We start from the raw sequence: 27722 nt of genomic DNA on the forward strand, positions 1-27722 counted from the left end.
ATAATACTGAAAATATTATACTGCCTTTATATATACTGATGGCAGCTCTTCACCTAGAATACTGTGTTCGTTTCTAGTCGCGCCACCTAATAAAGATATATAAAAGGTTTATAGAAGTGCAGGGAGAATGAGTAGAGCAGGGGTCCCCAACGCAGTGCCCGCAGGCGCCATGGCGCCCGCCGGGGCGTCTAAGTGCACCCGCTGCTGGCCAGCAGACGAGCATCCACCAAAATGCCACAGAGCAGCGTCATCCAGAGGTGTCGCCGCCAAAACGCCACCGATTTTCAGCAGCGACGCCTCTGGATGACGCTGCTTGTCGGCAGCATTTCGGCGGCGACGCCTATTGACGTTGCCACTTGTCGGCGGCATTTCGGCGGATGTTCATCCGCCACCACTGTCCTCCGTGGCTTGTCGTCTGGCACCCGCCAGATGAAAAAGGTTGGAAACCACTGGATTAGAGGTATGAAAAGATCTTGGTCTGAGGGGAGATGGAAGGTATTAGGACTACAGTTTAAAGAGAAAATAAATAACGGGGGACATGATGGAAGTCTATGAAATAATGACTGGGATAGAGAAGATGAATCAGGCTCCTTTTTACTTCCCCCCCCCCCCATAATATTAGGACAAGAGGTCACCAGATGAAACTAAAGGCTCACATTTAAAACTGATTATAATACTTTTTTACGCAATGAATAATACTTCCGTGGGATATTACTAAGGTCATGACCAGATTTTTAAAAGGTTTAGATACTAATGTGAACAACAAGAATATTCTCAGTAGAACTAAACAGAATAATGACATTAAAGGATGTAAACCCTCGTACCAACCACTAAGTGCCTGGGTTAAGCACAAGCTTCCACTATGCCGGTGCATAATTGCCTATTACAGAAATGTGCAGAGTCCTCTCGGCAGCTGGAGCTGGCCACTCTCAAAGACCGGATTCTGAACTATTGAACTATCCAGCATGGCAATTCCTAAGGCCGTATCATTTTATTTGGATTATATTAGTGAAGACATGGTCGTTATTCACGAGGCATAAGCCTGACCTTGTATTATTTGCTGACCAGAAAGCCCTACAGACTTCACTTGGAGGTCCTGCATAGGCGCTGACTTCCCCTCTGCCCGGTGGGTGCTCAACTCCCCACCCCAGGCCCCGCCCCTGCCCCGCCTCTGCACTGCAAGACTTCCACTGAAGCCAATAATTATCACTGAAATCCAAAGGAATTTGACTAAAGACAAAAAAGTCAGCAAAGATTGCCAGATTTGGCAGCACTGTATATTATTAGTAGTCATCAAAATAAATAAGACCAAGCTCTGCCCTACAGTGCACACACAGGACTCCCATTGAAATAAACACTGCTCACGTGCACATTCCCAAGGTCAACATTTGGCACCAATTTGTTATAATCTAATTTGTAATCACTAAGGCTCATTCAGAAAATTATTCTGATTCTGAGCTGGATAATAACATGAGGAAGGAAATAGAACCTATATATATTTTTATAGGGTCATTGTACATCTGTTATGTATGTCTGTTTCCCCTCTGCCTTCCCCCAAAGGAGTGGCTTGCAGCCTTACTATTAGTGTTATTGTCAAAGGCAAGTCAACAACCTCAAGGGTGTTGAGGCTACTCAAGCAAAACATTTAAAATAAATTGATCTGGACATTGAACAATTTACTGTAAAACACACACACAAAAATCTGTAAGCCAAAAACAAAGGCACCAAAAATATGAAGATGAAATTCAGGAGCTCAGTATTTATCTCTATGCACCATTCTGTTTAATAGCTGACAACCCAAATCCATTCTCTGTCCCTATAAGTAGCATAAATATTTCTTCTAAAAACAAAAGATGCCTAGGAGAGCTAGCTAACAATGCTGAAGTTAACAGACTATCACATGCTGATAAAAACCCATAAAAAAAAAATCTGTTATTAGCTGACTCATGACCTACTCTCAGGAGAGCAAGAACAGGAACTATAAAGGTCAGATCTTAATTCCATCCAAATCAACAGAAGTTTTCCCACTGATCTCCACTGAAGCGGGATCAAGCCGTTAGTTAATCCAACCCTTGGAAAAAATGTCATTGTGGGGTTCCAGAGTTATTTTCTCTCAGTGGACTTAAGTTTGTTCAGTTCAAAAATAAAGAGATACTTTTTTCTAACTGCCATGTCTCCAAGTTGTGCAGTATCATGTACCGTCATCAATGATTGGCGATCCCTCGATTTCGAGGACGATCTCTACCACAGATTTACATATGGGTCCTGAGATGACTCAGGAGTCCGATCCTGGAACTGCAAATCCGCCTGCAGTAGGTACAGACATTTTGTGGCAGGCCAATGGCCTGCTGGGAAAAAGTTATTTCTTTTTCCTTCCTTCTCTCTCTTTTCAGCTTCAAGGGCAATGTGTTTCTCCTCTAACAATAACATAGTCAAGAAGGTGTCAATGCCTGGAGTGAGAGTGTCTCCAGGTGGTCTTATACTTCTCACTTTGTCTAAAGAGGATGTTCGTGATGATCAGGCCATGTTCTACACATTTGCTCAGGATGAGGATGGCATTGGAATTAGCCTTTCCTACTCCTTCTTTTCCGATAGTGCCATTCCAGAGATCTGACTCCTGCCCAACTCTAGCGTTAAAATCTCCAAGGAGAATGATCTTGTCCTCCATGGGAATGTTGATCAAGACTCTGTCAAGATCTGTATAGAATTGTTCCTTGATATCCTCAACAGAATCAAGTGTTGGGGCATACGCACTGACAACAGCAGCAGACTGGTTGTTGCTGAGCTCAAGACGAAGAGTCATAAGATGTTCATTGATTCCTACAGGAAACTCTGTAAGCTGACTGACAAACTTATACCTAATTGCAAAACTGACACCATGAATGCGCCTGTCCTCTGGAGATTTTCCTTGCCAGAAAAAGGTGTAATCACCACCTTCTTCTCTCAGTTGACCTTCATCTGGGCACCTTGTCTCACTCAGGGCAGTGACGTCGATGTTATATCTCGCAAGTTCCCTGGCAATGATAGCAGTTCTTCTTTCCAGCTGTACATTATCTTTGTTATCCATCAGGGTGAGAACATTCCATGTAGCAAAAGTCACTGTCTTTTTATAGCTTTGATCGCAGGCAGAGTGATCCCAGTGGACGCGGTAATCCAGCCAGGAGTGTATGAGACAGCCCAGGTTTAGAGCGCCTTTTCTAGTCTTCTCCCCATGCGGGGTGAGCAGAAGGGATCCTAAAGAGGACTGCTCAGTCACAATAGTAGCTGCCAAATTGCACCCTGTCTCAGTCCAGGTGCCAGATGACCATTTAACTACTACCACCTACGTGCAGATTCATGGCTAGAGACTGCCAGATTCACTAATCCTGTCCCCGTCACCACTAGTCCTTTGTTGCAGGGCTTAGAAGGTTGGAAAGGTGTTATTCCCCGTGCTAGAAGCCTGTGCGTGATTTATTTTAACATGGGGAAGCTTTTAACGTGGTGTGCCTGTAGCAACCACACGGTCATGACAAGTTGGAGGTCTGGGGCCAAGTGACAGGGAAAGTCCGAGACGACTGGAGATCTCCACTTGCTGCAGCCTTCATCCACTTTCACAGCCGTAGAGATCCGAGGACTGATCCACCGTTGAGGACTTGGGGGATTGGACCGTGCTTTGTAACCCCCCATCATACTTGTTTGCCTTGGGAGACCCTACCAGGAGCATGAAGCTCCTGACAACTTAGCTCTGAGGATCATTGGAACACACAAGCCCCTTCACCAGACAAGGTGACGGTCCTGGTCATCAGTATGACGATTCAACAGGCCAGATTCTGTGGTTATATCATATCCTTCAAATTCTGCCTTTTATCACATCTGCATAGCCCTGCTGTCTTCAGTGGGGTCAGACAAGTGTAATAGAGAGCAGAATATGGAAATTACAGAGTTCTGTTGGTGATGCATGAGCTAGAAAAGAATGCAGCTCACTCTCCTATGGTTGTGATGGTGCTACAGCACTAACATGCCAAAAATAGTAAAGTAACAAATATGACCCTGAAAACACATGGGCAGTAGGTCTGTTGAATAAGTAGGAGCCATTTTTACACAGTCACTTTTCTGAGCAGAACTGCATTGTAGGAAGTAGGAAGAGTGCCACCCTTATGCTGTTTGAGGAAAGGAAATCAATTGATTCACCATCATAATGCAATTCACATTAAACATGGTTTTAATATCCTTATTATTTATGTCCTTCAGTGGGTTTTCTTTAACCTACATGCTAAATATCTGCAGTGAAACAGTTAGGAATATTAGACTGGTTTGTAGGAGTTAGTTGTGGGTCTGAATCTTATCTCAGTTACTTTAGTGAAATCAGAAGTAACTGGTAGGAGTGAGACTGGAATCAGGCATTATGTTTGTACTGAAATTTTTATTAACAGTCAGCACAGGAGATTTAGTATTTCTTTAGGTCTCCCTGTTGCAATCTCAGAAATTAACATCATCTCCAACATTTATCAGCTGGGGAAAAGGAGGACTAAAGTCTTACCAACAAGAGAGGAGGAAGATGCAAGCATTACTATGGGCTTTTGTACACTTGAAAAGCTACAACAGAACAAAAACAGCTGTGCCACCATAGTGCTTCAGTGTAAACACTCCCTACACTAATGGGTGGGGTTTTTCCATTGGTATAGGCAATCCACCTCCCCGAGAGGTGGTAGTTGGGTTGACAGAAGAATTCTACCACCTACCTACTGTTGTCTACATTGGGGGTTAGCTCAGTAGGTGTGGATTTTTCACACCCCTGAATGACATAACTGGGTCCACTTAACTTTTTAGTGTAGAACAGGCCTAATAATGCTGAGTCATTTGCAACTGGGAGTTTCTTTATCTTCTTCCTAATATTACAATTTTAATAATAAACTCTGAAGAATCAAAGGATGTTATGTAAAAGATACTTTTCAGTTGAAATCTAAGGCTCTTTTGGTTTTTATTCGAAAGTTGCAATGGGAGGAGTCAATGCCAAACACAATTGTATCTGCTTAAGTAGGCTGTTTCTAAAAAGCAGTAAATGAACCATATTTAAATAAAAATAAAGCACAGTAAAATTTAATTTAACAACATACCAGTCACAGGAACAGCAACCAATTCATTCAATTGTATACTAATTAGCATGGGTTGGAAAATGGATTTTCCCTTCCATGAAAAATGTCAAGCTTTCAGAAAAAATAGTTTCATCCAAAATTGGGAAGAAAAACCAAAATGTCTATTTTACTGAACGAAATTTAAATTTTTGTTTTTGTTTTGGGTCAACTGAAGCATTTTGTTTTGATAAATTTGAAATGTTTCTTTTCAATTCCAAGCATTTTCATATAAATAAAAGTAAATTTAAAACAGACTCATTCCAAAACAAAACAAAAATCAAACATTTTCTTTCTGAAAATGTCAAAACATCCCATCTTTGTCATTTTTGACATTTCTTTTTTCCAATTTTTTTCTGAAACAAAACTTTTCCAAAATAAGTACAACTTCACAGCAAAAAAATTCAGTTTCCTCCAAATAAAGTGTTCTGACAGAAAACTGTTTCAATGAAAAATTTTTGAAATTGTATGGTGGGCCATGAATGCTCATGAAATTCAGGGTTGGGGTGCAAGAGGGGGTGAGGGCTCCAGCTAGGGGTGTGGGCTCTGGGGTGGGACCAAAAATGAGGAGTTCAGGGTGCAGGTGGGGGCTCCAGGCTGGGGCAGCGGGTTGGGGTGTGTGGGGAGGGTGGGGACTCCAGCTCGGGGTGCAGGCTCTGGGGTGGGGTTGGGGATGAGGGCTTGGGGTGCAGGAGGTTGCTCTGTGCTGGGACCAAGGGGTTCAGAGGGTGGGAGGGGGATCAGGGATGGGGCGTGGGAGAGGGTCAGGGTGCAGGCTCCGGGCGGCGCTTACCTCAAGCAGCTCTCAGAAGCAGCGGCATGTCCCCTCTCTGGCTCCTAAGCGGCAGCGTGGCCAGGCAGCTCTGCATGCTGCCCCATCCACAAGTGCTGCCCCTGCATCTCCCATTGGCCGCAGTTCCTGGCCAATGGGAGCTGTGGGGGCGGCACTTGGGGCAGGAGCAACGTGCACAGCCCTCTGGCTGTCCCTATGCATAGGAGCAGGGACATGCCGCTGCTTCTGGGAGCCGTGCAGAGCCACAGCACACATGGAGCAGGGAAAGCCCCAGACTCCGCTCCCCAGCGGGACCTCGAGGGCTGGATTAAAGTGTCTGAAGGGCTGGTTGTGGCCCCTGGGCCATAGTTTGCCCACCCCTGATCTAGTCTGACCTCCTGTGCATTGCAGGCCACAGAACCTCACCTTCCCAACTCTTGTGATAGACCTCTAACCTCTGGCTGAGTTACTGAAGTCCTTTTCACTGAGATCCATGCCTCTCTCCTTGCTGGTACAAGAGCCAAGGACAATGATATTCCCTGCACTCAAGGGCATTCATTCATGGACGTTAGGGTGAGAAAAGACCCTATGATAATCTAGTCTGACCTTCTGCATAGCCTAGACCATAGAATTTCACCAAGCCCATAACTTCTGGTTGGGCTAGAGCAGATATTTTAGAAAGCTATCCAGTCTTGATTTAATGACTTCAAGCAATGGAGGATTCACCATGTTACTAAGTACATTGTTCCAAAGTACATTGTTCATTGTTATATACTTGCACTTCCAATTTGAATTTGTCTTGCTTCAGCTTCCAGTCACTTAATTTTTCTCTATCTTTGTCTGGTACATTAAAGAACCCTCTGTAACCAGATATCTTTTTCCTGTGTAGGTACTTATAGGACACGATCAAGTCATCTTTTAACCTTCTCTTTGTTAATCTAAACAGATTTAGCGTCTTTAGTCTCTCTTGCTGTAGGTTTTCCTGACTGTTAATCATAGTTAAATGCAGGGTCTGCACCCCCTCCAGGTACCCTATGGGCACGCATCACCTCAAAGGAGACAAAAGGAGGCAAGGCCTACACCAGTTCTATCAAGGAGGGATTGTGCCATTCTACTTCCCTAGAGTTTCAGTATAACCAATCTATTGTAGATATTTGTATAGCTTCCATCACCACACCATCTGAGATTCTCAGTGTCTTTAATGTGTTTATCTTCACAACACCCTTGTAAATAATATTATCCCCATTTTGAAGATGGGGAACTGAGGCACAAAGAGACTAAATGACTTGCCCAAGGTCACACAGGGAGTCTGTGGCTGAGTAGGGAATTGATCACAGGTTTCCCAAGATTAGCACCCCACCCACAAGACCATCCTTCCACTCCATGATCATTATAAACAGAATTTCACTATATCCAAGATCACTATAAAAGGAATTTCACCATATCCAAGTTCTCCAATAATACCGAGCACCAACAGAGCACTTTTCATTTTCATGGCACTTAGAAATGACAAGTTCATCTACAGTAGGAATAGTTTCTACTGTGTATAATCTCTTTAATGAGCACAAATGCTGCAGTCTCATTGTTCTGGTATTCATGTACTTACCGCCACACCTGTCTTAAAAAGGAGATAATGTACAGTCTGTGTAACATCTGCTGCGTGCATTAGATTGTGATAAGGATTTTTATGTTTGCTGTATCCAACTTCCAGTGCTTCCACAAAGGAGACAAGAGCAGAAATGGGAATCTAAAAAAGGAAACATGAAGTTAAAGGCACTGAGGACAGAATTATCTTCAATTATTAGCATTTTTATGAGTAACTTTCATCTAGTGCCCCAAAATGTGGTCTATACATAAATAAATCGCCTAAAACACCTTAGCAGGCACTGTGGAAACTGACAGTAAATCAAGAAGTTTACCCATTCCTAATCATATCAGGGATGAATCACACACACATACACATTAACAAGACAGTACACTACTACGTGCCTGTTTGAAGACATAATGCAGAATAAAAAAAACAGACAGACCTTGATTGATTGCCCTTGAAGAAATGTTTCAATACAGGTCACAAAGTGTATGTCTGTTCTATCATGACCCATTGTTAAACATCATTGCTCCACAATTCATGGCTTAGATTTTTAATGGCACATATTACAGCTACACTGAAATATTCCATAAGAAGCATTATTTACCCAAGTCTCTGTTTAGTAACTATTTCCCAAATTCTGCCCTCAGACACGGTACAGGTTTGCAACACTCACTCACTCCAATAGTAGTACTATACACATAGGTGAGCGCAGAATTTAGCGATTTCCTGGGGAGGAGAATGTCACTAGTCCAACCACACATTTAAGGGAATGGCAACATCTGCTCTCCAATGCTAGTACCACATGTTCAGAACTACAATTTCTGAAGTTCTTGTGTGGTGGCTATCTGGATCTGTACTTTCAGTGGCACTACCAGCCAGAAGCAAACTGTAAACAACTCTGCCTTGTGTGTGCATGGTGGGAGTGTGTGTGAGGGGAAGAGGGAGGCAGAATCTGACTATTCTGGGAAGATCCTCTTTGGATATGGGGCAGTCCCTGAAAAAGCAGCCCAAAGAGGGGAGACTTGTGGGGCTCTTCTCAGAAGACAACAGTAGTGAGTGGGACCCTCTGGGCAAGACAGGTGCCAGGGAAGTATGGGTCAGAGAAAGAATTTGGCCAAGGCAAAAGGATGAAAATCTCATGACAACAGTTATTTTTTCCTTGTGAGGTTTCCACCATTTTTGTTCATGTTCCAGATTTAATTGAGAATACTATCCAAGGCTGGAATATAAAACCCAGCTTTGGCAGCATCTGGATCTGGACACCACTAGGTCACCAATATTTATGCTTGAGTGTTTAATTCCTTTCCCAAGCTATGAAACTCAAGACTCTAGAGAATGAGGTCAGTGGCAACATTCAGCATACACAGCACACTGGAATGAGGTATCCTCTCAAAAGTGTAAGGGAAAATAAGGGCAGGTGAATTTAGAAATAGTACCAGTGGTGCAACTACTTCCATTATTGCAACAGCCTCAAGACCTCAACAGAACTGAAGGCTTGAAATGATTCATGCTCTGCATACAGCTGAAGAAGTAATGTAAAGCTTGAGTGGTGGCAGGACAAGCAAAGATCTGTCAAGGAAGATAAGGGTACAGTATTTGCCTAAATGAAGAGAAAGAGAGCTTGGTAAGTAGGCCCTCAGATGTACAGTATATCTCTATTACTATCTTGTTGATAGCTCTGGTCAACTGTGCAGAAATGAAACTTGAACAGATCTGAAAGGCTGAATGAAGCAGACTTTGGTAGTTGGCTCTGTGAATGAAATTTATGTGGGGAAAGTGATAAAAGGGTTTCTGTGTTCTAGTTCAAGGACTTGATCAAATGCTTACAAAACAACAAGACTAATCATTCATAGAGCTTCTTTTTGAAAAGTACAAATTCTAGTCAGAATAGATGTATCATTGTAACATTATGCCCCATATTCTTCATAGAAATATTGTTATTAAATGAATATGGCATAACTAAGATATGTTTTACGCAAGACGGGCCATGTGAGGTATCATTGGAAAGGTTATGATCTACTGAATGTGATTATCCAATTTGTACGCATGTATAATTTCTGTATCTGAAGTTAGGAATATTGACCATGTAACAGTTACAACTGTGTGTATACTTGGGGAACGCACACCAGACAGTATGCAATCAGCCTGGATGGGCCATTAGGAAGGACAGTAGGACTGTGAAAATACTAATCTCCCTCCTTCCTGAGAAGTTTCTTAAGATGCTGCTGTGACACTGCAGGGTCATGTGATCATGTCACCTGGTACAGGATAGCATCTTGAAATGCTGGTACTTTTCCAAGGGAAGGGGCTGGGAGTCAAACTAGGAAACAAAGTATTCCTGCCATATACAAATCCTATTTAAGGCTGGGGAGTGAGTTAATCTAGGCTCTTCTCCATTGCCTCCCTGCCCAAGAAGGAAGACTGCTGAAAACACCTGAAGAAACAAGGGAACTGAGTTGGGGGAGGCAGGGGCTGAACCCAGGCAAGAAAGGTCAGCCTGTAAAAGGAATGCTTGGAGATTTAAGCTGCATGTGGTGCAGTTTACCTTCAAGAAACTCTTCAATCTGCTTGAAACAACATTTAGGATGAGAAATTATTTGTAGCCTGTATTCCTTAGTGTATTAAGCTTAGTTTATGTGTTTTGTTTTATTTGCTCAGTAATCTGCTTTGATCTGTTTGCTATCACTTAATTTACCTTTTGTAATTAATAAACTTGTTTTTTGTTTATTCCAAAACCCAGTTTGTGCAGTTCATAACTGGTGGGGGACAACAAAAAGCTGTGCATATCTTCCTCCACATTGAGGGAGGGAGCGAATTTCATGAGCTTACGCTGTATAGATCTCTATACAGTACAAGATAATAAAATTTTGGGTTTACACTCCAGAAGGTGTGTGCACCGGAGTGCTGGGCAATTCCCCGAGCTGAGTCCTTCCACAGAGAGCTGATTGCAGACTCTGTGTGACTCTACAGCTGGGTGTGTCCCTATGTGTGTGTGTGCCAGAAGGGGGCCTGAGAGCCTGTCACAGCAGCACAGAGTAAGGAGAACCCAGGCTGGTGGGACAGGTGGGCTCAGTGGGACTCCAGTACATCAGGTGGCACCCGTAAGGGGGATCCAACCCGTCACAATTATGAACATGGCATGCTTGATAGGAAGCAAGAGAAATAGCAATATTTAATTTTGAGGGGAGACAAGAAAGGGTTTACTATTTAGATTGTAGCAGTATCCATACTGAAGATGACAGTCCCAGCTCTGAAGAGTGGCCAAGATTAAATGTATCCTGAGATTTTAAACCCCCTGCATCCCCCATTGAAAAATCTTTTAAAATGCATTCATTGCATCGGTAATTCGATAACTCTAAACATGAACCTGTAGCCAGTACAAGTTGTTCAATCAACTATCAGTAGTGTTCATACAGTGACTAAATCTGAAGATTTTTACAGCACACAGGAGTACAGTTGGGTATTCCCAATGTTCCAGGTACAGTTTAGCCAGGATCTCTCTTAAAAATTACAGTTACTTGGTGATGGACTCATCTAAGCTGTAATTTCTATCATGATGAGGGACTCAAGTACAACATGTCAATCTCTTGAAATGGTGAAAACACAGCTCATTCTTGAAGAGGAAATGTGACTGAATTATATTCCAGGACTAAAAGAACAGGAGTACTTGTGGCACCTTAGAGACTAACAAATTTATTTCAGCATAAGCTTTCGTTGGCTACATGCATCCGATGAAATGGGCTGTAGCCCACAAAAGCTTATGCTCAAATAAATTTGTTAGTCTCTAAGGTGCCACAAGTACTCTAGTTGTTTTTGCGGATACAGACTAACACAGCTGCTACTCTGAAACCTATCATTATTCCAGGACTGTGATGCAGCCCCGCAAAAGTCCAAAAAAGTTTCTTGTTGACTTTGAAGGGAACATATTTGGACCCCAGTCCAATTAAATGCATGGTTTAGCAGACATTTGTAGCGCACAGGAAAGTATTTTAATCATATTGGGGGGGAACTACTGCTCCAACATAGTAAAAGTTACAATAAAAGTATGGGTGGAACATAGGTTGAATAAAGTTTGAGTTTATTTCCTTCCATGATCTTCTGGGGAGTTGGGAAGAAAAGTCTCATCTCAGATTTACTAACCTTGAAACGGCTGATCAGATCGTAGCGTGTGAGAAGTTCGTAGAAAATGAATTTCAGCGCATGATCCCCGCTAGCATCATTCAGTGCAAATACATCAAAGGACCACTTGTCTACATTCTGCAAGGTGTGGAAAAAAGGTGTTAATACAGCCATTTCTTTTATAATTACAATGCAATTTCTGCCGCTTTAAATCTTTGACAATCAGGAAAGCATAATTTTGCGGAATATGAAAAAAAATCATAACTGCTTCTGGATTACTCTAATTTCCTTTCATCAGAGCATGTTCTATTTCAGCGGTTCTCAAACTGCTGGTCGGGACCCCAAAGCGGGTCCCAACCCCATTTTAATGGGGTTACCAGAGCTGGCATTAGACTTGCTGCAGTTTGGGGCCAAAGCCCGAGCCTCACTGCCTAGAGACAAAGCTGAAGCCTGAGGGCTTCACCCGTGGTTGGTGAGGCTCAGGTTACAAGCTCCCCACCTGGGGCTGAAGCCCTTCGGCTTCAGCTTTAGGCCCCCCTGCCCAGGGCAACGAGGCTTGGGCAGACTCAGGCTTCATTCCCCCCTCTCCCACGCCAGGGTCGTATAGTAATTTTTGTATAGAGCAGGGTTGCAGTGCAATGAAGTTTGAGAACCCCTGTTTTATTTTACCCTGCAATGTGTTACGATCATGGTAGATATGGCAGGAGTTTAACAAAGAATATACATTCAGAAATGATTTTTTTAAATTATGGTCACTCCTGATATCTAACTACGATCCGCAAAGGCTGAATGTCAAAAGTTTTGGAATCCTGGTTTGGATAAGCACCCTACCATTACGATGCCTACACAGTCTACAGTTGGCACTGTTGCATATTCAGCATCTGTCTCTGCATTGGTTGCAGTTCTGTGCTTTCTCCTAAGTCTAGGACAAAACTGTGGATACTGGGCCAACTTAGAATGGTGAATGTTGAGATTTTAAAGGCACCTGTTGTATCAGAACCTCTCAAGTCTGCAGAGTCTCCCTCTGCAGTTCTCACAAGAAGAGGCTCCCCGAAGCATGAAATACATTTCAGGCTTCAGTCTGACCTAGAAACACAGAAAGAGCAGTTTCTCTTGTGGCAAAATAACGGAAGAAATATCTGATGCCTGAGGTCCAATTTCCACTGGCTGTTACTCAGTTTTTACTAATTCACTAGGCAAACACCCACTGAAGGAGCTTGCCAGAGAGTCTGAGTGAAAACTGAGATTGTCTTAACTGGCAAACACCAAGCACATAGGATCAGTTCTGGTCCCCACCTCTGAGAATGTAAAGACACCCCTGGCAAAGGAATCATTACATTTCCACTGAGCAAGGGTGGAAAGGATGTAGAAGTGACCTTAGAATGACCATGTCTGTAAAACTAAAAAGTGAATGAAAGATTATAAAAGGTCACAATAACCTAGAACAACAAATGTTGATGGGAAAAGGTGCAAAAGGAAGGCAGAAAGACTGAATTCATCCAAATAAAAAAGGCCTATTGGTATAATTCATGGACTGTGTTAAGATCATGCTTAATAAAAAAAAAAAAAAAAAAGTAGTATGGGAGCAAAAATCAATGGACCAAAATTGGTGTGTCAGAAATTAGGCTTAACTAGTGAACAAATTAATGAGGGGATAGGCCATTCCTCCCATTCCTCCTTTTTAGGATTCTTAAAAAGAAAAAGACTTTGGGGAAATTAGCAGAAGAACCTGATTGCAAACAATCACTGACAGAGACAGGAGAACAGTGAAGGAGCAAGTTTTACCATGATGGCTGCCACCTCCGCTGTCTCCTGTGACCCTGTGATCTACCATAATATTACTGGGCCTTTGTCATCCTGATTCTGAGAGATGTCCTAACCAAACCAGGCCAGAGAGCAGGAGCCAGATGATATCGCTACTTCCACCAGCTCAATCCCAACTGGGATGTGAGTCTGACACTCTCTCTCTTTCTCACACACACACACACACACACACACACACACACACACACACACACACACACACACACACACACACACAGAGTCCTTTTTCTTCCATGCCTTGTTTCTTAGCTTTCCTATCTCTCGCCTTTTGTCTTGTCTAATAAGGGTCTGGCTTAGCTGACCAAGACTGTATATTTTGCAACACTGCTGTAAGCCTGTGACCAGAATGGCAAATACAAGCAGTGCCCTAAATGACTCGATGCTGGTACGAGTTTGCCAGGTCTCAGAGTGGCTAATAAGACCATGTACCCTACCTGTATATCTCCAGCAGCGAAGTTGCAACTAAAGTTAATACCAGAGATGGAAGCTGCATTTTCTGTCTTTGCTGTTCTTTTCTCTCCTCTCTTGCGTATATTTGCCTTGTTTTGCCTTCTAGGATACAGGATTAAACTTTAACAACAGTTCCAGCTTCTCTCAACTAACTTCAGCTCTTTTCCCCAAAAAGGCCAGTTATTGCCATATTTAAAGCAATCTAAAAGACTGTCAAACAGGGGGATATTCCTTCTAAAGACTCTACAGCTAAGAGGAAAGGGAACCAGGGATGTTGTTAAAATGAAAACCTCATTTAATACTTTACATTTTAAATGTTTTAACGGTTTTTCCTTTTTTTTCCCTCTATCTTTAATAAAAGGTAAAATGGATTTTTAATGGTGTTTTTGCCTTGGTACTAAGCAGGCTGCGGTCTCTGTTTACCAAACCGCAAATGTTGGACAGTGACTGTGTCATATTAACACCTTTGGGGCCATACATTCCATCTAAATTAATACAACAGACCAAGCCCACAAAGCACAAAGCTATATGTATTCCTGCAACATCTCCCACATCTTCCTTCCCCATCCTGTTATTTAACACTGACCTATTTATATAGCCAATTTCAAATACCACTGGGAGGGCTCTATGCAGCACTGAGGGCTCTATCTGAACAAAAAAGTACATTTATCTTTTCAATAGTTTTATTCATTGAATTAGAAAATAGTATCAAAAGTCAAACACTCAATAAATTTGTTACCTGTATATTTAATTATGTGTATTTAATTATGCTGAATGCCCATCATTTGCTGATACAGACTAACATGGCTACCACACTGAAACCTCTCATCATTACGCTAGTATAAGTTTAGTGTCAGGGAGCCTACAACTTTTTAAATGGGTGGGTTTTATTTCAATTGCAATTTAAAGACATAAAATAAATACAAAAATATAAAAATGTAAGGAATAGTGGGGAAACAATTAGACACCCTCTCCCTCCAGTAATGCTGAAAACCAGATCCAAATGGTGTTCAGTTCATGCTGGTTCATCACTCCTACGTCACACATGTTATTAGAACAGGAGTACTTGTGGCACCTTAGAGACTAACAAATTTATTAGAGCATAAGCTTTTGTGGACTACAGCCCACTTCTTCGGATGCATACAGAGTGGACTTATCAAACTGTCTGTACTGGGCTATCTTGATTATCACTTCAAAAGTTTTTTTTCCCTCTTACTTAATTGGCCTCTTAGAGTTGGTAAGACAACTCCCACCTGTTTATGCTCTCCGTATGTGTGTATATATATCTCCTCAATATTTATTCCACTCTGTATGTATCCGAAGAAGTGGGCTGTAGTCCACGAAAGCTTATGCTCTAATAAATTTGTTAGTCTCTAAGGTGCCACAAGTACTCCTGTTCTTTTTGCGGATACAGACTAACACGGCTGCTACTCTGACACATGTCATTGAATATCCAAGAATTAACATGGCCCTAATTTTCTTCAACTTTTTTTTACCCTACATATGTTTCCTCAGGCTCTACTGAATAAAACAGAGTAGGAGAAAAATCACAGTAGTGTTAACGTTGGTAAGAGGGGTAGATATCCACATTCAGTTGGGAGATTTCCCCCTACGCTGTCTACTGAATTATAAATTATATAGCAAGGTTCAGGGTGGAGAGGTGGTGGGTACAGTAGGAGTAAGCATTAATCTTAGTTTAAAAGATTCAATTCGGCAAGATTCTGAACAAAGCACTGAGCACCATCGCCACCTACTGAAGTCAGTGGGAACTGAGAGCACTCAGCACCTTGTGGGATATAGCCCATAGTTATGTTTTGTCCAAGAGTGAGGTGTTTTTGAAATATCATGTGCCCTCTCTCCCAAGCAAAATAAGAAAAGGTGCTAGAGAAGGTATAGCTGGGAGAATGATATACAGATCAGCAGTGCAGCCATCTTTGGCCTGAGACCAGCATTCCTGATTACTGAGAACTTTGTGGTGCTGCCAGCATGAACATATTCATGCCTATCTGAATTACACTCCTTTAACTGTGCAGTAAAGATTTACATCTTTAAATTGGACGTTATCCTCCACACTTAATCTCTGTTGCAGGTTGGCTCCCAATTCCCCAAGGCACTTTAATTGAAAAAGAAAGACGATTGCATTTTATTTATGCAAGCGTATGGGGATGGCTTTGGCGCCACGTCCCAGAACGAGGAAGGGGATCAGCTAGACATAACATTATGCTGAGTGCTGTTAAACAACAGACTCTGGGTGGAATATTCCTTCACTTTTAGCAAGACTAAAATCTCGTTGGAAACTGCATTTGTGTAAGAGACGTAGAGGCAGACCTTCAGCTGGTGTAAACGGTCATCACTCCATTGATGCCATGAAGCGATGAGAATTTACACCAGCTGAGCATCTGCCCCTTAAGATCAGCCCTGAAGGAAAAGATGCAAACAAGGCTTATAAGCTTTAAGTACCATGCAGCCATTATCCAACTAGCAGGACAGTTAAATAAGACTAAAGTACTGTGATTACATCTAACCATAATTTGGGCCTGATCCCCAAAACCTCCCACATGCAGAACTCCTCCTGGAGTGAATGGCATTGGATATAGAGTCTTTGAAAGTTCAAGCTTGTGCCTCAGAGTGAAAAACCCATGCAGAGCCTGGTGAATGTCTCAGAAAGAGTCAGAGAGCAACAGGGGACATTGGGGTCTCAGTCCTGCCCTCAGATAGTCATTTTCACATATGTTGGTAAATCATCTTCTACACAGCAACTGATTTTACAAGCTCTGAGGACACGGTCAAGCTCTTAGAGAGGTGATTTGTGGACTGAGCCTTAAAAGAGAAATCATAAACTGTGCTTTTGGTTTTCAAACACTATCAGTGAAGGCAAGAGAAGCAAATAAAAGGGGGGAATGCTCCCCCCTGCAAAAGACTAAGTCCAAACTCTTTGAGCTATTCAAGAAAATGGGTGGGGAGTAGGAGAGATGGGGGGGAAACAGTGCAGAAAGCATCCACACAGTCCTTTTCAAAGCTTCACTGGTTTTAGGTGGTTATTCTAGTTTGTAAGTCACTGACACCAGTCAGGAAGCAAATGAGTTAATAACAATAATAATGTGTATTTGTATGTATAGACATCTATAATTTATACAAATATTGGAACTTTTCAAAATAAAATAAGAAACATAATAATAATAAGAATATATGGTTGTGAATTCAATAAGAGTTTTGCCACAGATTTCAAACGGTAAAGTGATTGCGTGCCCCATTTTTACCAGGTCAGTCCTACTTTTTCATATGATGGTCTCTATATCCCAGGAACTTCTTTGAGAACAACTGAAATGTCCCAGTTTTTAATGTCAGCAATCAAAACATAGGCTTTGGGGTTTTTTAAGTACAGAATTATAGTTCAAAATGTAGCAATACAGCAAAGAGAATTTGCTCTGTGTTTACAAGAAACAAACAAACTAATTGAATGAGGGTTCAGCATGACAAACAGTGTTTGGAGGGAAGAGGGAAGTTGAATGAGTGTAGACCCTCTCAAAGCTGTTCTGTTGCTCTAAGCACTTGTCTACACAAACACATAGTTCCCAGCAGGCTGTGGTGTGAATCTACCCCAGGCTAACTTGTCATGGTGTAACTGTTCATATACACCCTGCTGATGCACATTAACAGTCTGCTAAACATCCTTCCCTGCACAGTCCAGTTTCAAAGAGGACTAGATCAAACTGTTAATGCGGATCAGCAGAGTGCACATGAACAGTTAGACCGTGGCAGTCTAGTGCGGGTAGATTCACACCCTAGTTTGCCACAAACTAATTGTTCATGTAAAAAAACCCAAAGTGAAGGTTAACCATGCTTGTTCAGTGCTTCATGATAAAATAATTCAGAACACTAAGGGTGAAATCCTGGCCCTGTTGAAGTCAGGAGTTTTGGCATTGACTCCCATGGGGGCAGGATTTCACCAAAGAAGCAAGACGGGACCATAATGCCCTACATTTAGGGAGGATTTCAAAGTGCCTGGGCTTCACTGTTCTCCTGTGTTGCAGGGAAATAGTGTTCCTCCATTTTACATATAAAGAGGTTGAAGCACAGAAAGATTCTGGGCTAGATCCTGCTCCATTTACTTCAAAGGAAGTTATCCTATTAACTTCAACTGGAGTAGAACATATCTCATGTCTATGGTAGAGCTGGAAAACAAATTCAGGTCTTCTGACTCATACTCCAATGCCTTAAACACAAGACTGCTGTTCAGCCCTTACCTTGTTGAGCCTATAGTAAGATGTGAAACACCGTGCCTGTCTCATTGTGAAGGGCTGGGTATCCAATCTACAGACAGGCTAAACTATAGTACTGAAGTGACAGAATCTCTTCAAAGCATATTTCAGTTCAACACACAGAAAGACAAAGGTTTGTGCTGACTCACTCATCACTAATATAGCAGAGACTTGTATAAAGGCATTATCCATTAGGACATCATGCCTGGTTTTTCTCAATAGTTCACATAAACTGCCAGTGGTTTCATGATCTCCGTGGTCCTTGTTGACATTAACAGAAATCACAAATGTAACACATCACCACTATAACATCTCAGTCTTCCCATTTAAAAGCACACAACTGGGAACAAGTTACTCTTCAGTCAAACTCATGCATTGTAGTTTTCTTTATTTACTATCAAAGTCTCAAGTTGATTTCAGCATCACATTCAGTTCTCAGTTGCCCTGAGTATTGTAACCTCCCACAGAGCTATGACCTTATCCTCCTGGTCATCTTCACTACTTGAAAATGGCCAGAACCTTGATCTGTTTTTTCTCAACAGGAAGGATTTTTCCTTAGGTCAGTAAATGATTAATGTTTGTGAATTATATTAAACTTCAGAGAGAATGAGAGGGTGAGTTCAAAGACCTCCCACCAAAATATCACAGTGCCTTACTAACATTTGTTAAAAGACACTTTTATCAGTATTACCTTTAGCACTCCAATTACAGCTGGTGGGTAGCTCAGGCCAACCATATTTGATGTCCGTCTGTACATTCTACCAAAATAAAATAAATAAATGAACAGAGAAACAAAATAGAAAACCAAAGATTCATTTGAGTTCTTTTCAGGAGACATCATTTATTCAAGAAAAATGGATTGCAATTCTTCTTTCATCCTTCCCTGTACATATCGTCCATATCTTTATTACAGTCCTAAGGATGACCTCAAATTTCCTCATTTTACATCCTTCCCACTCCACAACACATACTAGGGCCACAGTCTTCCTGGACAAGTAAAACCAGATGGGATTTCACTCAGCATCTGCTTCATTTTAATCAAGCAGAGGGGCTGCTCTTCAGCAATGCAAGACTTTCCTATTCTCCCACAATAACTGCATCTTCAACCCTCTCAGTCCTTGCTGGCCCAGGGCAGAATGCATTTCAAGATAGAGCTTCAGTAAACATATCAAATCTGTTGACTGGACTTATTCAGCTCCTGTATGGTACAGCTTTTCCTGCCGATTTACTTTGTTTTTTAAAACAGCTCCATATAGTCTTGTGTTTGTGTGTGCAAAGAGCATAATCAGAAAAGCTGGGTAAATAATTTGATTTTTTTTTTTTTGGCTTGTTGGCAAGTCCAAAACCTCAAAATAAATATTTGCTTTGGATTGAACCAAAAGTGAATTAAAAAAAAAAAATCAGTGAATTAAAACATAAAAAAAAATGTGTATTTGGGTCAAATGAAATACTTTGTTTAACAGAAAACTAAATGTGTCAGTTCAGTTTTGAGTATATTTCATGTTTTTGAATTTTTAAAACAATAAAATTTAAGGAAATTGCGAAGCAAAAAGTCATTTTGAACCAAAAAAATCATAATGCTTTCCTTTGAAAACATTGAAACAAAATGTTTTTAATTTTACTGAATATGTTGTTTTTTCTCTAAACAAACAACTTGGTGAAACCAACACAAAATCACAAAACATTTCAGTGTTGTCAAAGCTAAATTTTTCACTGAAAAAAGTTTAGGACAAAAGATTTTGCCCAGCTCTAGTAATTAGCATCTATGCCCTGATTCAGCAAAGCACTTGAGCATGTGTTAAACCTGAAGTGTGTGCTCAAGTCCCATTGACTTTAATGGGTTTGTACAAGTGCTCAAAGTTCAACACATGCTTAAATGCTTTGTTGAATAAGGCTATAGGTGCAGACTGCACCCTTTTCTACATGCAAACAACATAAGACCTAATGAAAATATATTTATACAGTTATTACCAGTGACAAGTCTACCATACATGATATCCCAGGCTTTTGCTAAATGAAATATTTCAATAACCAATAATAGTTTAATACAAATTTCAAAAAAGCAATTCAAAAACATTTACAGAACTTTGAAAAAAATGGGCTAGTTTTAAGACTTCTGAAATTAAAAGAACTTTGACATTTCGATTCCCCCCCCAAAAAATATAGATTTTAATCCTTCAGCCATCTCTGATCATGTGATTTAGGTAACTATCCATCAATCCTGAACAACAGATGGTAGAAAATGCAGTAATCCACTGACTATTTGTTATGAACTGTTCATGAACAAGACAGGCTCAAGTATGTTAATAAAAAACTACTTACTGAACAATTTCAAATAGTGAATAAATCTGTAAAAAGATCATTCAAAAACAGAAAAAAATGCTAAATGAACTGAATACATTGTTTTGAACAAATACTTTGGTGGTTGGTGTACACAGTATAGCTTGTCAAAGTGGTGAGAAAAGTTTTCCAAACTGAAGCAATGACAGGTGCACCCCCTTATCTTATAGATATCTGCTAGTGGTCTTAACACATGTAGAAGAAATTTCTGAATATTCAGAGACACTGATAGAAAAGAAGCTATAAATGTGCAGGAAGAAACTATCATGTTTCCATGTGGCCTGTGGTATAATGGCTACCAAACATGTCTAATGGACTCTAGATTAGACCATCAATGAAATTCTGATAAACACTATTGCTAATGTACTGTGACTGGAGTGAACTCCTCCTACTGAAATGTACTACACCTCTACCCCGATATAACGCAACCTGATTTAACATGAATTTGAATATAATTCGGTAAAGCAGTACTCCGGGGGGCGAGGCTGCACACTCCTGCGGATCAAAGCAAGTTTAAATAAATAAATGGAGATATCCCATCTCCTAGAACTGGAAGGGACCTTGAAAGGTCATCGAGTCCAGCCCCCTGCCTTCACTAGCAGGACCAAGTACTGATTTTTGCCCCAGATCCCTAAGTGGCCTCCTCAAGGACTGAACTCACAACCCTGGGTTTAGCAGGCCAATGCTCAAACCACTGAGCTATCCCTCCCACCTCTAACGCAGTAAGATTTTTTTGGCTCCCGAGGACAGCGTTATATCGGGGTAGAGGTGTATATAAAACAAAATATTGTAGCTACAACATAAAGAGTTCAGTTAAAAGTAACTCTTCAATACACTGAGAGCCCAATTCAGCCCTACCATAAGTGCATTCAACTTCACTGTAGATAACTGGGATATGCCTGCTTACACATTGTCTAAATTTGGCCCTGAGTATATTTCATATATGTGACTCCATATTCTGTTCTGAAGAAACAGAATGTCAGGGAAGGAAGGTTCCTCACTAAAGACAGGTGAAACTCTGAAAGTTGGATACAGGGCAGTCCTAATTCAAACAGCAAGAAGTTTTAAAAGGTTCAGACATTTGAAATCAGGTTTGATCTAGCTCTAGAGGTGTGATTTGGTACAAGCTGCAGGAATCAGCAGTGGAGAAGACTGAGGGAGTTTCACTGGTTTAGTGGACTCCTCTGAGTTCTGAACCTTTAAACTGATTTTGGTCTGGATGATCTCAGTGACTCATGTAATTCAAGCCCGGAATGATGAGATACAGGTTTGGTTTGGTTTGATTTACATTAGCCACCTGTCCATCCTTTATACATTTTACTGGACCACAAAGGTAGAGTTACTCCAGGGACTGAATTGTCTGCCTTTAGTTAATCTCTTATCCCTATCATAGGAATATCTGAAGCCATATAGTCTTTGTCCTCCCTTTGGCCCCTGAAAGCATACATTAAAAAAAAAAAAAAAAAAAAAAAAAAGAGGAAAAACCAAAATGGCACCAATTATAATATTAGATCCGTATTATACTAATAGCGAATAAATACGTGAAGATTCCATTTATGATCAATTATTTAGTCCCAGTTTTCCAGTCCTTGCTCAGCTCTACGTAACAATAAAAGCAAAATAAAATAGTCTTCATTCAATATTAAAAATACAATCTGTGATGCCTGACCAGCCACTGGAGTGGAATAATTAAATCTTCCTTTACCTCTCCACGAATATACCAGCTTGCACTGCATGGACGATGCTCCTGAACCGGGGCTTTTCCTCAGACCTTTTAAGCATCATCCCCATCTGCCGCGTGAAGGTGGAGGCCAACCAATCCCGGACCTCAGAGGGCACGGAATCTGACTGAATATCACTGAGCTCATCTTCTGTGTCCAATAAACGCCTGAAGGGGAGTGGGAAAATGGGTAAATAGAGGGCTCTTAACACAGGTTTATAACATCTCATACACACTCTAATTAAAGCAGTTGTTAAAAATTCACTCTTTTTTTTTTTTTTTTTGGTAATCCTAATGGAACACATTTTTGACAATCTATAACAGATTGTTTGTTTTCTTGGATAGCCACATGCCAGATTGTGAAGCTCACTCCCAGGCAGATAAACAAGAGAATCAGCACACTGAAACAGAGCTCCATTACTTTCCCATGATTTCTCATCTTCAGCTTTCCAGTATTCACAATCCCCATTTTGTCATCCTTTTTAGCTGGGTGAGATTTATAACATTTCCAAATAACAATCAGATAATTACTTCCTTTTAAGTTTTGGAAATTTTGCCCAGGACGCTTCTGTAGACATACATTTAGTTCTGGTGAAACGAATTGACATGATAGATTGGCCAAAACTATTTATGCACATGTCAATGGGTAGAAGCAGAAGTGTGAACAACACCCCACCAGTTTGCCTCAATCCTGACATGGATGGCTACCTTAAGAGGATAGTTCAGATCTTGTACTCTCATCTGAGAATGACAGCAACTGTGCCTACTGTGCACGCCGTTAGATCATCGGTTTCCCAACAGATATGTAAATTACAACTTAATTTGAGTGGTACAAAATATCAATACACAGGTGTCATTAACTCACCTAGTCTCATCAATGTACACTGATTCAAGTACGGTAGCTGCATATTCCAAATTCTTTTTTAGGTCTACAACCGAAGCCTCTCCTCTCTCTAATTGCTTTACCAAAGACCGCAACCTAAGAGAGGAAAACAAGAACCTGGTTAGCACTGAGAGAAATGGGTTTGAGATTGAGTAGCAATTCAAAATACAATCCGACATAAAACATAACCTCAAATATTGTCAGATTAAGATCCTTTGAACTTGGAAGATCCAGCAAAATTCCTTAGTACTATTTCACACGAAAACAAATACACTTTTGATAGTTTGAGGACCCCTGTCCATGTAAAGATCACAAAACACTTTCCTTCTTGAGAGATCGTTATACATTTAGGCACAGTCTACACTGAAAGTTTAGGTCAACAAGGCTATGGCATTCAAGGATGTGAAAAATTCACACCCCTGAAGATCATAGCTATGCCAGCATAATCCCATAGCATAAACACAGCTAGGTCAACAGAAGAATGCTTCTGGTCAAGCTAGCTACTGTAGCTCGGCGAGGTGATGTTCCGACAGAGACAGAAGGACACCTTCTGTTGCTGTAGGCTGCGTCTACACTACAGAGTTATGCCGGCATAATTATGGCACCATAACTATGCCTTATAGACCCTGTAGTGTAGACATGGCCCAAAGCACAAGGGCCTAATCCTATGAAATACGTACTAATGTCTCCAACCCCCACTGAAATCAATGAGAACTGAGGGTACTCAGCAACTCACAGTAGCATCCAAGATACAGCAGTTTCACATTATCCTTAGAAAGCGCAGTAACTCCACTGAGTGGTATTTGTTGACAAATACTGTCTTTTTGTTGCAGACCAGTGTAGTATCTAGTACCATATATTTTGGAAATGTTACTATATAAACACCAGAAAGGTTTAGGATTACAACACTTAATGGTCTTATTACAACACAAACATATCCCCAGTTTATGTACTCTATACTTAACATAGCCAACTGACATTTTTGAAATGAAAAACATTTTACTGAAAAATGGCTTTTTTCAAAAATGTAACTGTTTATTTTTTTAAGTTTTCCATGTTTAGTGCAATACAAAACCAAAAATATTTTAATTTAATTCTTTTGAAGTTTTCTTTTCCCTCTGCCTGCTTTCTCCCCTTCCCTTCTTTTTCACTGGAATATTGGAAAAAAAGATTTTAAAAAGGGTGGTGAAGAGGAGATGGGAAAAAATTAAAAAGAGTGAGAAATGGGGAGAAAACACCAAAAGTTTTAAAAAGCCAAATTTTTTCAATAAAAAAATTCATAATTACATTTCAAATAAGTGACAAATCGTTCCTTTTCAAAACTTGTGGGGAAATATTTCTGTATTTTTTGGGAAAAGTCTTCAGCACTTTTAAACAAACTCTAATATTAAAATATTACATTTTAACAGCCTAGGGCTAAATCACAAGATACAATCTGCCCTGGGCAAGGTACAAAGCAATTTGGAGAGCCACAGTATCCCTCCCGGTTTTCCCAATGCTCTGGGGAAGGGAGTAAACTGCATTAGCCCCATGTATATTGTCAGGGCTCAGGAACAGCCAGTATGAATATATTTACCATAGCAGTACCTCTCTAGAGCTGCTGCCTTGTTCTCCAGAATCTCAACTTTCATTTAAAAACATTAAGTCTCTAGCTTTTATGGTTGTAAAGTAAACCTCTAAATGTGAGCAAAGCATAACTGATGCAGAGATGTCTACCTGAGCCTGCAGAAAGCCTGAAATAATAGCTCTGAGAGTTGTGAACTGCCCCATTCATCTCAGTAACGGTGTAACTCAGCTGCCCAGTGATCATTTGAATGTCAGCATTGTTCACTATTTCATTCCTTAGGTAAGAAAGAAGATGAAGGGTCCTTGATCTGCACAATTCACCGTGCATGTTGATAACACAAGTGGGTGGCATTTTTGGGTGCACAAACACTTCTTTTTTCCCCTAATGAAGGAGCCACGCCCAAGGATCTGTTGTGATATCTGGGCTACAAATTTACTGTAACTGTGAGCTCAACTGTGAAAAGTGAGTGAAAGTTCATACATGGCCCAATAACCTATAACAATAAATGTTGATGGGAAAAGGTGCAAAAGGGAGACAGAAAGACTGAATTAGTCCAAAACAACAAAGCCTACTGATATAATTTAAGGACTGTGTTAAGATCATACCTGGTAAACAAGAAAAGTGTGGGACCAGAAATCAGGCCTAACTGGTAGACAAAATCATGAAGAGATGGGCTACTTCCATCCATCACTCCTTTTTTGGGGTCATTGAAAGAAGAAACTGAGGGGGAAAGCTAGTTACCGCAACACTGGCTGACTGAAAGAAGTGAAAGGAACAAGCTTCACCATCATGGCTGCCACCCCCACCATCCCCTGAGATTCCTGGATCTAGCTTGACACCATTTTTGCCTTCTTCATCTTAACCTTGAGAAATGTGCTGGACAGAGTGGGACAGAAAGAGGTACTCAGATAACACCACTACCACCTCCACCTCTCCAGTTTAATCCCAACCTCCATTCTGGATGTGAGACTGCATCTCCTCTTCTCCTCACAGGTGTCCTTTTCCTTCCCTATCCTATTTCTTCTCTTTCCTGTCTAATAAGAGTCTGGCTTAGTCAGCCAAGATTGTGTATTTTGCAACACGTCTGTGACCAGAGAAGCAGGTAAAAGCAATGCTCAAAACAGCCCAATGCTGGTACAAGTTTATCAGGTCTTGGAGTGGCTGATAAGACCGTGTACTTGTACCCATGTGTTTTTGCAGCAGTGAGATTGCAAGTGAGAATTAAAGCTAGAAACAGGAGCTGCATTTTCTATCTTTGCGGTTCTTTTCCTACCCCTTTTTGTGTGTTTCTCTTAGGAAATGGGATCAGACTTTTTAATAATCATGACAACTGCAGCCCATCAACTAATTTGTTCTCTTTTCCCCAAAAGGACAATTATTATCTTCTTTAATACCATCTAAAAGACTGTCAAAATAGGGGATTTCCTTCTAAAGATTCTCTACAGCTAAAGGGCAAAAGAACAAAAAAAAAGTTGTTAACATGAAAGCCTTACTTAACACTTTATAGTCCAAATGCTTTAGCTGTTTTGTCTTCTTTCCTGTATCTTCAACAGACTGTTACAAGGTTTTTTAATGATGTCTTTGCCACTGAGATACTAAGCAGGATGAGGTCTCTACACACCAAATGGTGAATCTTGTTTAAAACTGTTTAATGTTGGATAGTTTCAGTTAACACCTTTGTTTGGGCCCTTTAGTCCATCTAAATTCATACAACAGAGCCAAGCAGAGCCCACAGCCCCACTGAGGAAGAACCCAGCTCAAGGAGCCAAGCAGCCCACACGATTATCTTTTGAACAGCTGTGCAATCTACTCTGAGCGGCGACTCACGTGGGCAGACCTTAGAAGAGTGCCACCACTTTTCCCCTCCCCACTGCCACCAATTCAACTCCTTCCTAGTGCAGCACGTCTGTTGATGCACCTGCACAATTATACTGCTCAGTGTAATGGGGACAGAGACAAGGCCAAGCCTCCTATCAATTCCTCACCAATCCCTGGATCTTCTTGCTCACTAGAGGGGGAAGGAAGAAATGCTTCGGTTCTGCCATATTTGCTTCCCTTTTCAATATGTTAAGGAGGGCTTTTACAGGTCTCTGTTCCCAGACTATGCAGACACCTATCTGGAAGGGAAGTATGCTAGTAATGATATCCTCTCTCCTAGAGCTGGAAGGGACCTTGAAAGGTCATTGAGTCCAGCCCCCTGCCTTCACTAGCAGGACTAAGTACTGATTTTTGCCCCAGATCCCTAAGTAGCCCCCTCAAGGATTGAACTCACAACGCTGGGTTTAGCAGGCCAATGCTCAAACCACTGAGCTATCCCTCCAAAAGACAACTGTGTTTGTCCCTGCAGGTCTGGCCAGGTTGAAGACTTACCACTCTGTTTATTGTCTTATAACCTGTATTGCCATCTCAGAAATAAATGGCTGTCTCCATTCCTGGCCCGTATGCCTTTAACCCCATCACCTCAGAATTAGAATTAGAATATTTGCTGTGTAGTGAAAATATTTCAGTTACATGGGCTAAACTTGCAGGGTTAATTTGTATTTTTAAAATCTGTATTTTTTTGGAGTGGTGTCAATTTAAAATTTGTATTTATTGTATTGTGTGCAATTGCCTATGGCTAAGATGCTATATTAATAAACTACACAACAGCTTCCCTTACAATACACCCTCTTACTCTCTTGTGTTGGCATGCAGGGTGTAGCCCTTAACTAGTTATCAGAAATACCAACTGTATGTAGGCTGGATGAGTTAACAATGCAAGTTTTGCATTTCTTGCCTTTTATTTCATTGGCTGAAGCACACAGCAGCTCTAATCCACAGGACCTTCAAAAATTTGTACTCAGTACTAGTACAATGAGTAGCTATTAGTTTATGGCACCCACATCCATCATACAAGAAGATTACATGGAGTATACAGCGCATCAATCATCTGGCAAACCGGAAGTAACATTGTTATGATGGAATGGTGTCACACAATCAATGTTTCTTGCATGTAAAAAATTACATTGTCTTTGCCTCACCATTCATTATCTACAAATACCTCTGATTTATCTAGCAGCAGCTGCTGCTGCCTGTTACCTTCA

General features: G+C 41.0%; 1 protein-coding gene across 12 annotated transcripts in view; it reads right to left on the reverse strand.

Annotated features, from left to right (window-relative positions):
• PDE1C (phosphodiesterase 1C) overlaps positions 1-27722 on the reverse strand; it is a 276106-nt gene that overhangs the window by 100702 nt on the left and 147682 nt on the right. For all 12 annotated transcript variants that reach the window (XR_004644508.1, XR_004644507.1, XR_004644506.1 and 9 more), the window contains exons 3-7: positions 23055-23168; positions 22175-22357; positions 18821-18887; positions 11615-11731; positions 7490-7630 (exon numbers count right to left, since the gene is read on the reverse strand). Coding sequence is in view for 9 of the 12 variants with exons in the window: in XM_034761136.1 (XP_034617027.1) it covers positions 7490-7630; positions 11615-11731; positions 18821-18887; positions 22175-22357; positions 23055-23168 (622 nt within the window). In the remaining 3 variants the exon portion in view is untranslated. The remainder of the gene's footprint in view (positions 1-7489; positions 7631-11614; positions 11732-18820; positions 18888-22174; positions 22358-23054; positions 23169-27722) is intronic.

This window comes from Trachemys scripta, chromosome 2 (assembly GCF_013100865.1).
Source record: "Trachemys scripta elegans isolate TJP31775 chromosome 2, CAS_Tse_1.0, whole genome shotgun sequence".
NCBI lineage: Eukaryota > Metazoa > Chordata > Testudines > Emydidae > Trachemys > Trachemys scripta.